This window comes from Citrus clementina, unplaced genomic scaffold, assembly GCF_000493195.1.
Source record: "Citrus clementina cultivar Clemenules unplaced genomic scaffold, Citrus_clementina_v1.0 scaffold_9, whole genome shotgun sequence".
NCBI classification, from domain to species: Eukaryota; Viridiplantae; Streptophyta; class Magnoliopsida; order Sapindales; family Rutaceae; genus Citrus; species Citrus x clementina.
In genome coordinates, this window is record NW_006261964.1 from 15,333,748 (window position 1) to 15,343,538 (window position 9,791).

The 9,791-nt window shown below is 34.7% G+C and overlaps 1 protein-coding gene across 3 annotated transcripts; it reads right to left on the reverse strand.

Annotated features, from left to right (window-relative positions):
* Positions 1 to 292: 292 nt before the first annotated feature.
* On the reverse strand, positions 293 to 9,499 carry LOC18033441 (fanconi-associated nuclease 1 homolog). 3 transcript variants are annotated; one of them, XM_006420858.2, is made up of 15 exons: positions 9,268 to 9,499; positions 9,030 to 9,183; positions 8,373 to 8,833; positions 7,927 to 8,031; positions 7,042 to 7,303; positions 6,853 to 6,915; positions 6,181 to 6,255; positions 5,983 to 6,098; positions 4,363 to 4,433; positions 4,141 to 4,228; positions 3,883 to 4,023; positions 3,580 to 3,806; positions 1,980 to 2,253; positions 1,650 to 1,883; positions 293 to 837 (listed from the first exon to the last, which is right to left on the reverse strand). In XM_006420858.2, the coding sequence occupies exons 1-15, from the start codon at positions 9,358 to 9,360 to the stop codon at positions 391 to 393; spliced, it is 2,811 nt and encodes a 936-aa protein (XP_006420921.1). In that variant the 5' UTR covers positions 9,361 to 9,499; the 3' UTR covers positions 293 to 390. The 3 variants fall into 3 exon arrangements, with proteins under 3 accessions (XP_006420921.1, XP_024036489.1, XP_024036490.1); XM_024180721.1 differs by lacking the exon at positions 6,853 to 6,915; XM_024180722.1 differs by lacking the exon at positions 3,883 to 4,023.
* Between the last annotated feature and the right edge of the window lie 292 nt (positions 9,500 to 9,791).

A 9,791-nucleotide genomic window follows, 5' to 3' on the forward strand; every position in this document is an offset into this window, starting at 1 on the left:
TAAAAAAAAAAGTCAGTTAAGTTAGAATACAAACACTCAAATAGATTGTAAATTTTTTTTTTTTTCAAGTAAATCTTGGTGTGCTTACCTACCGTTTGTGAGATGTGTCATGAATTAGCTATTTAAAAGGAAAATGATGTTAACAGGACTTCATTTATAGTTTATTAAGTACACAGCCACAGATTATATTCTCAAATAACTAATAAAATGTGAGGATGCAGAAATAAGTTTGTAATAGCAAAGAGATGAAAATGACGTTTTGTGAAAATGTTTGATAAATAATTAAGCCATAAAGAATTTTTGAAAATACCTGCAATTGCAAGTGATAAACGATACAAAATCCAACTTTGCAAACATTCACATTCCCGGTAAAGAAAAAGCAGTAAGATTTCATGTAGATACTGGTTGTGCACTCACTTTGCAAACCTCTACCTTGAACCCACAATCCATTAGCAGCAGTAGCCATGCTCTCTGCTGTTCAGAGAGCCGATCCCTGGGGCCTTTAACTTCGACGAGTTTGGCTTCACCCCTGTATTCGTTGTGGAAACGCCATATCAACAAATCTGGCATTCCACTGGACCAGCTTCCGTAATCTTGGGCAAGATGTCGGCACAAATGAGCCAAACAAGGGCCCCCGATGCAGGTAACAGCTGCTCGAAGCTCAGAGAGAGAATGCCGGTCCCAGTTAACCCCTCTGCAAACTGTTCCCACATGTGATTCCCAAGATGTGATGAGAATCTCCTCGGCCATACCATCATAAATTTTTTGTAGCTGAGATTCTATAAGGTTCTTTCTCACTATATAAAAGCTATCAGTTGCCAAATCCAAGGGAGCATTCTGCGGGGAAAGAAAAAAAAAAGATAAATAATTTTCATAAATAGCCTTCTGTTCTACACTTTCAGGGTTGTTTCCTTTCTTCGTCTGGACAACTTTGACCTCTTTTAGGAGTATATTAATACACACACTTCTTGATTTTAATAAAACAAAATAACAAGTTTAACTAAGTTAGAAGATTAAGCAATCAATGTGAAGAATAAATGGTAAGTGCGTACCTAGAAGCAATGACATGTTTGGCTATTTTGGTTATAAGAGCCAAGTGTCGGACAGAAAGCAAAAATCAGAGTTCTATTTTCTGTCATACTTTTAAATGCTTATTTTTTTGGTATAAAGCTCATTTCTAGGCATTTGTTTGTAATGATTAATGAATTCAAAAGAATATTCCATTTTTCTTTGTATTCAAGAATATCAGGAAGCTGCTGTTAGATGAATTTCTTGGCAATTTTGGATTTTTTGTTCGATAAGTCATTTTGTAAACTGCTGGGCCCACCTCTTTGTAATTTCTTCTATTGTTAATAAAGTTTCTAGTAAAAAAAAGGAAAAAATGAAGAGGATCTCTCTTAAATAATTGGCAGAGTGTGGAGACAACAAAACAGAGTTTAGGACCCCCAATCTGATTCAATTTATTCAATTTCATATCTTCCGTTTTATTACTTCCATTTCTCCAATTTTGGAGAGAATTGTAAAAATAAACCCAATTGAAGTACTTAAACAATAGAAACTGAGTGGTGGTAAGTGCATGCATGTGCATATGAAGATACATGCATATGTTAAAGTTCAGGGAGAGAATGAGAAGTTAGAAAAAAGAATACCTGAAATCTGCTGCGGAAAACATCAAGTACATCAGAAAACAAAATGTCCCACATGAGAAGCCCAAAAATAGTTAACCAAATGCCACTCTCTGTATGAACACCATGCCATCCACCTCCTTCCCCAGCATAATACTGTAAAGCAAGCTGCTCAACTCCACATTTTTCACCATCCTCTCCATAGAACCAGCTTTTCATACCAATTTCACAGTTCAAAGGCCTCCCTTGAACATGAATCTGTTTTATTTACAAGGAAATCAGATTCGCAACATTTTAGATTTATAGTTCAAGAAGCATCTCAATCTCAAAATCTTAAAAGATTAAAGCAATAACCTCAGTGATCTTTCTTTTAATGGATTCTGAAAAACTAGGAATTTTCCACCGCCTTGGTGGTTTCCCCAATCGAAGGACCCTCCTTTGTAGTGCTACTCTTGAACCAGCACGTACCCATGAATCCAGTAACCCACCTTCAGCAACTGACAGACTCTCACTGGGACAGCCCATATGCTCCAAATCAATAGACAACCTCAATGTCCAATATCCTCTTCTACTATCACAGGTGAAGCAACTTAGCAGCCTTCTCAGCAAATTTATGGCATCATTGAACCTGAGACAGAAATAGGATCATTTTGATAGCAAAATGTCTCAACTGCATCAAATGCAAAATCTCTTCATTTTTCCTGGGGCACCATGTTTCCAAACTAGTAATTGAACTCAATTCTTTCTGGCATTAATCAGTCAGTGATAACCAAAGAGCATTATGCTTAATGCAAACAATTAACCGCTGGAGATATAGAAAAGTAGAATAATCAATTATTTTCTAGAAGAGAAAAAGGGAACAAAGGTTTAAAAGGTGGCATATGATATGAAACTGTTCTTTTACCTCTAAAGATAACGTTATTTATCCTTTGCCAAACGTAGGAGACTAAGAGAGGTATCTTGTGCAAAATAACAAATGAAGTAGTGTGGAACAGAGCAGCAAAAATCCTTATCAACTTCACGCAAAGCAAACACCCATCTTTCACCAAGTTATCAATTTTATGATGTAGTAATTAAGATGGGTTAATTTCAGATTACCCCCCGTGAATTGAATTCAAATCATCCCTCTCAATTTACCTATATTTTTGTTAAGAAGACAAAAAAAATTTCATCAACCCACCCCCAATTTTCCCTTATCTTTTGGACAAAACCGAGAGTAACTTGAGGTTTTTAAAAATAAGGAGGTGATTTAAAGATGGTCAATTCACGAGAGGGGTATCCGAAATTTCCAATTAAGATCAATTTTCCTTATCACTGATTGAAGCAATGATAAGAAAAAGCATCTTGCTTAGTGTGCACAACTGAAAATTAAAATAAAGTTTTCTTCCAGATATACCAGAGGTGGTGGTATTAATGGGGAACCAAAAAAGAAAAAAACTGCAACCAATGGGGGGAAAATATAAGGATTCTTTCAATTATATAAGAGGTGGTAGGATTTAAAGTTTTAGAAGTTACAACTCCAATGATAGGAGGTATAAACAAGACAACTTAGCCAATCAATGGAGTAAGCTTTTGGACAAAGGAGTGCATACATCCAATTATTGGGAGAGTTCACCTAAGCAATCACATAAGCTTTATAGAATGATTTTGCATATGCTGCAATCCAACAAGAGCATTCTTGCTTTAAGACAACTTTTTACTGAGAACAAGATTCAGTTAGGCAGATGATTAGGAAGCATATTGTAATGAAATGGAGTTCATTTCAGAAAGCAATTGCAAGTATGACTGTGGCAGCAGGAAAAAGGAAAAAGAGGGAAAAAAGGAGAAAATGATAGAGCATTGACTGATCAAGAAATATGGTTGTTGTCACGCACAAGGGTTCTACTTTCAAAAGAAATACAATTATTCTTTTAAGAAAGGGGAAAAAAAAGAATTTTGATTGTAAATTGCATACCTTTGCTCACGCTCAAGAAACGAAATTCCTAACAAGACCACTTTTGAGTACACCCATGACGCCGAAAAGCACGAATGAAATGTATTTGCTAATTCAGAAGTTATGGATTGAACTGCTTTGCAGGAGCTACTGTACATACGGGATTCAGCTATCATAATGCATCGTAAAACCAATTCAATGTTGTTTTCATCAAGAGATTGATCCATTATTTGTGCCAATTCAATGGCCTGCAATAAATAACAACACTTAGAGCAAAGGCAACAAACTCTCCAACAATATTTCCATATAAACACAAATGAAGACCTCTTCATAAGCAAGCAAGTCACATAGACCAGAGAAAATCTGCTCTGCAATTATGCAGTTGTAAGTTGGATATTTGACAATCCCCAGATCAACTAGCAGAAATGCAGACAGATCCTGCTCTCCATTAAGGAAAAAGAGCCTCTGCATAAGAAAATTCCAAAGAAAATACTTAGATGTAAACCAAAACCCATATTTTGGTTAAATACCAAATTGTTCTCCCCCCCCAAAAAAAAAAAAACATAGAAGCCAAATGTGCACCTCGGCACGCCAGATAAGATGTTCGGCTTTTGAAGATACTCTAATACATAACCCTGTTCTGTCCAGAATCATTTTTGGTAGGAATGGACTGCAAATTTGAAAAACAAGGAGAGACTAAAATTAACAAAAAAATATAAGACTTAAAAATCTTAAAATACTATAAGACTTAAAAATCTTAAAATACTATAAGACTTAATATTCTCTTAAGTATATCATATGTACCATATACCGTCTTCATAGAAACAAAGAAGAGATGCAATAACCTTTTGCTTTCTTGAACCACGATGGCAATTCTGAAGACTCAATAAAGAACATTGCAGAGCAATTAAAAGGCTATAGAAGAAATAAAGACCACAATATGAACATTATATAGAGTTGAAGAAACACTTCTCTAAAGGAACACTACTGAATGGAATGCTCTTCTTTTCCTTTTTCTAACAAGTAGGTATGGATGATGGAAAATATCATATTGGAAATAAATAGAAATTCATATAAAGGAATCCTTGCTTAGTCAAGGCATGGATCCTCAAGGTTTCATGCAGATATCAAGGTCTTCAAAGCAATTACTGACAAAAAAGAACATATCTTTGGAAAGAGCATCAAAATATCTAACAAAATATAATTTTTGGCAAAGGAAAACCTGATATTAAGTTAGTATGAAGCATATCTCGCCAACTAAAATAAATCATACTGGAATCTGAAACTCATGCTCATGCAAGTATCGAGGTCTTCAAAACAACTACTGACAAAAAGAACATATCTTTGAAACAAGCATCAAAATGTCTTAACCAAATATAATTTTTGGCTATGGAAAATATTGAAGCACATCTTGCCAACTAAAATAAGCCATATGGTTATTGGAATCTGAAACTTATGCTCATAAATACTAAAATAGTTACAAGGTTTCGATGGGATATCAGAGATAGCCACTTTATTACCTAGAGTATGTTAGAAGTAAGATGGACAATTTTTGAACTCAATTCAAGAATGACGCACCTAAACACAATGTATCAATGGTATATATACCAAAGACAAACTAAAACTTTCGAACATGCAAACAAAATTAAATTTCTAATAAAGAACACATATTTAATAAAAAAAGCATTGCTAAATCCAAAGTCAATAGTGATGGAAGAGAACACCATGTAATATGGTCACTTGAATGTTGATGAAATTTCTGAACTAGCAACATAGATGGAAAATATGTCTATGCAATGAAAGGCTTGCTTCATGCAACGAATGGTGTCTACTTATTGATACAGACACATGTGCAATAGACTTTAGAGCAACAAAGATTGACAAAAGGTATAATATCTACTTGTCTACATGGTAGCTGGTTAACTGTTTGTCGTCATGCTGTATTTGATCAACAACCGCACATGCTTTGCTTTCAAGGGGGTGTAACAGAACTCATATAGTATCAATTGTAATTTGATGACTCAAGCTTATGGTTTAGTGGCTTCTTAATACTAAGCAGCTAATTTTAAACATGCAATGTTCTTTAGGTGTTTGTTTAATTAGGAATAACCTTTTGTCAAAGGGTAAAAAAGGTTACACACCTTTAAGCGAAAAAGAAAATTACATATAGCAATAACATGTGTGCAACAGCAACCAAAAATAAAGTTAAAATGTTGCTGCTGTAAATTAATCAACATTTTCGAAATAATGTTGCTTACTAAAAATTTCACGCCTAAGGAATCCTAGATCAGATGACATGTATGCTCAATATCATAAGGTTCTCATTGCATACTTCTTGAATAAGTTTGGGGTTGGGGGGGTGGGGGGGGGGGGGGTGAAAAGAAAAGAAACAAAATGAGACTGACAAGTAGGAAAAACATAAACCTTCGGAAGCACACATGAAATTTCACGTAGCTCAGAGACAGTGAGCAAATTACAAATATCCTTAATGGCATCATGTAGTTCGTTTGTATCTTCGGAGGAGCGTATATAGCCATTATCTGCAATCCAATGACATTTAGAAATTTTCTTTAAGGAACCCATTGAAATTTGGAAATAATATTATCAAAAGAGTTGAATTACCAGTGAGCTCCCTGATTGCTTCTCGAGAATTTGATACTTCAGGATAGGAAATATTCGACAACCGAAACCATGGCCCTTAACAGTGATATGATATCAAATATACCGTCAAATGTCAGTCTTGGGAGAAAGGACATTGTTCTCAATTGCTCATCAAATAGCGTTCCGCAAAAGACAACAAATTGCTTGATAGAATAGACATTTTTAAATGATTCATTTACCTGAAAGTGATTTCATACAACTTCTGAGAATGCAGTTTTTCTAACTTGGCATAATCTAGCATATGTATAATCGAATGCACTTAATAAGAAAATTTTAGGGATAACAGCAAGATGAAATAGAATGATTCACTCGTGGCAAAGATGGCAAGATTCATTAGTCATAATACATCTCTTAACCAAAAAAACAAGATGGAAAAATTTATGTTTTTCATACATCCAATTTAAGTTCCATAGAAAATGTGTCTAATTTAAGCTTCCCACAGTATTTACTTAAAAGTGTGTGTATATGTGTGTTTGAAGCCGCATCCCAACAGCTTAACAATTTGGTATGGTAATGAATTTAGAAGATGCACTAGAAGCCCTGAAAGTAGAGACATAATAAATCTTAAGGCAGCTAGAAGTATAACTCTGATGCTACAACAAACTAAAGAGATAGTCTGGTAAGTAAAGGGACCTTTCCGCATATAAAGCCGGACAAAAAGCCTCTGACTATCCCCAGAAAGCATTGAGAATGATTCTGACAAAAGAAAGTACGGGTAATTGTCATAACTTTTCTGGAAGATGTAGCAACAAAAGAGAAAAAAAAGATACTAAGATGTAGTAACAAAAGAAAAAAAAGATACTTAAGTATCGGCAGTGATACCTAGGAAGTCAATTTCATCAGCTTTAAAAAGATGACGACTATTTCCCAGCACTTCTTGTATTAACAAATTGAAATTGCACTGATATTTGATCATACTGGAAGGATAGCCTTTTGCTGATCTAGCTACATGTAGAGCCCTTTTCCAGAGACATGTAGAAACCTTAATATCATCATCATTTTCATTATCTGATTCAATCTTGTGATATGTAATCTTTATTTGAACAATATCAAGGGAATGTTTTGGAGCTGAAATCACAAAACCCTGCATAAAAAAACCACGTACAAAAGTGATAAATAAAGCAATTACTCATCAGTTTCCCAATTCCATCATATGATTTTATCTACAATATTCTGGCATTGAAAAGTTGGGCACATGATGGAAACACTAGCAACTGACAGAGAAAAACATAATGGAATCAGAAGATCAAGGTGGTCTTCCATTAAAGTCTACCAATTTGATATTCTCTCTTTCTTTCTGGCTTTCAAACACAGCCTGAATTTTTGTTCATTTAAAATTTTTTTCATGAAAATTTTCTTAGTGAAATACAGGTGCAGTGGTTGTAGAAAATTGGAGAAGAGCATAATCAAAGTAGACAAGAATCTGACAACAGTGAAATAATTAGCTAAGCAATGGATAGCATTTTCACCTCCTCTCACTATCGTTATATTTTGCAGATTAAACAATTGCCTGTGAAGAAGAGAATTTGCACTTGACCGAAAAGGAAGTTGGTTGCACAATGAGACTTGAAAAATTATTCCCTTTACACCAAAGTTTTTACCTCATTGATCATACACCAAACATTCTTCCACAGTACAATAACAAAATAAACAAACTGCATAGAAATTTAGCTAATATGAATATTTCCTACTCGATAACTGCATCACCTCAAAGCTCAGGGAGTATTTTTCCATTAGCGGAGATAAATATTCTGATAACTCTTTAGGAAGATAACCGAGCACTTTACAGCATCCAGAATCTGCAGAAAAAACCTGACTTGGAAGAGTATGCAAAGACTTTAAATGAGGGTATGTATATTGCAGAGGAATGAACATTCAACAATGAAATGTATGAATGAGTGTGTGGGTGTGTGTTCACTCATGCAACACATCCTCATCTCTTGCAAACATCTGTATTAATCCAAATTTCAAAGCAGTAATTCTCTACACATAGCATTGCTAAAAGACACAAATTTAGTCAACTCTTCGAGTATAGAGTCGCATAATCAATTGTAACTCATACAATTTTTTGAGTATGTATCTATGTATGTAATAATAAGATATTAAAAAAAAAAAAACAGCTCATGCAAATGCCCAGTCAAAAAGAAATGAACCTTTACAGCATTGGGGTCCTTAACATTATTAGGATCTCTTGAAAGAGAGATGTGAGCTCCAATTTTAATCTCCTTTTCATCACTATACCTCCGACCAACAATAAAAGTTTGAAGAGTAGCCTCAGACATGCCATCAACAGTCACATTCACATCATGTTCAGGCCCATTAATATGTGGGGAAGACAAAGGTGTCTTCTCATCACAGTTAATCCTTTGATGGCTGGTTGTATTCTCAGTTGATCTCCAGTGATTACTATTATAGTCTTCAACTGCTACATAGTTAGCCAGTCCACAAATAGAATTCTGTTCAAGACTCTCAACTGGACCCTCAGAAAACACGTTGGTAGTGGAAAGCTTTGTTTCATTGGAATGGTTTTGATCTTGAGTTTGTGCAGAGAAGTTCAATTGAAGAAGGGTGCGCTGAGTCAATTTTCGTTTGGTTCCTCTAGCTAAACAGGCATCTAGAAGCAATTCATTCAAACTATAAGCATAATACAAAGAAATCAAACAATTTGTAACAGCTAATCACCAAATTTATTTACACTAATGCAATCAAAAAGTTCAAAAACCCTAATATCAGGTATCCCCTAAATCAAATATGAGTAAATTATTAGTTAGCAATCAAACAAATTAAAAGGGAGAAGAAAACAAGCTTACCCAGATGAGAGTTGATCATATGATTATCACCAGGAACATCAGAACCACAAATTGGGCAGGTCACAAGACGAGCAGCTTTGGAATAGCCTTTTTCCGTTTCATCATCCGGGATAATTTTACCATTTTTCGTATCATTGCAGAGATTCAAAGAGCTCTAACAAACATCAAGTGAAATTCAATTTTAAACAAAGAATTTAAAAAGATGAAAATAATTTCACAGTGGTAGAGACAGAGTCACCTGGATTGGGGCAGAGAGAAGGGATTCACGATTGGGAAGATATCGCCTACGCTTGCCGATCAATCGATTCAAGCTGTCTCTTCCGGTCAGCATTATTTAATTTCTCTTGCAACAACAACAACAATAATAAGCTGCTGCTCTTTCTAATCCATTTTATTTTTATCGGGAATTCTTTTGAGTTCTCTCGTCCCGCCAATTTGTTGCTGGGACGGAGCCACGCTGAGAGATGAGACCGGCCTCGGCTGAATTTTCAAATTTTCTTTGGGAAAATATCACAAAGTCACCAATTCTCTTACGTTATTACAAAATTAACCATTTAAGCCAAAAAAGTGAATGGACTGATTCTTTTGAGGAAATTTTGTTTATCAATCTTGGTTTGTCAATGACAGGAAATTTTTTTATGGATTAGTTTATTTATTTCTTAAGTGCAATTTTTCCCAGAATTTAATTGTCATTTAGATCTTTAGAGAAATTTTTTTTGAGTAATTGAGGGAATTTTTATTGAGTGAATTTTTTTTCAAGGT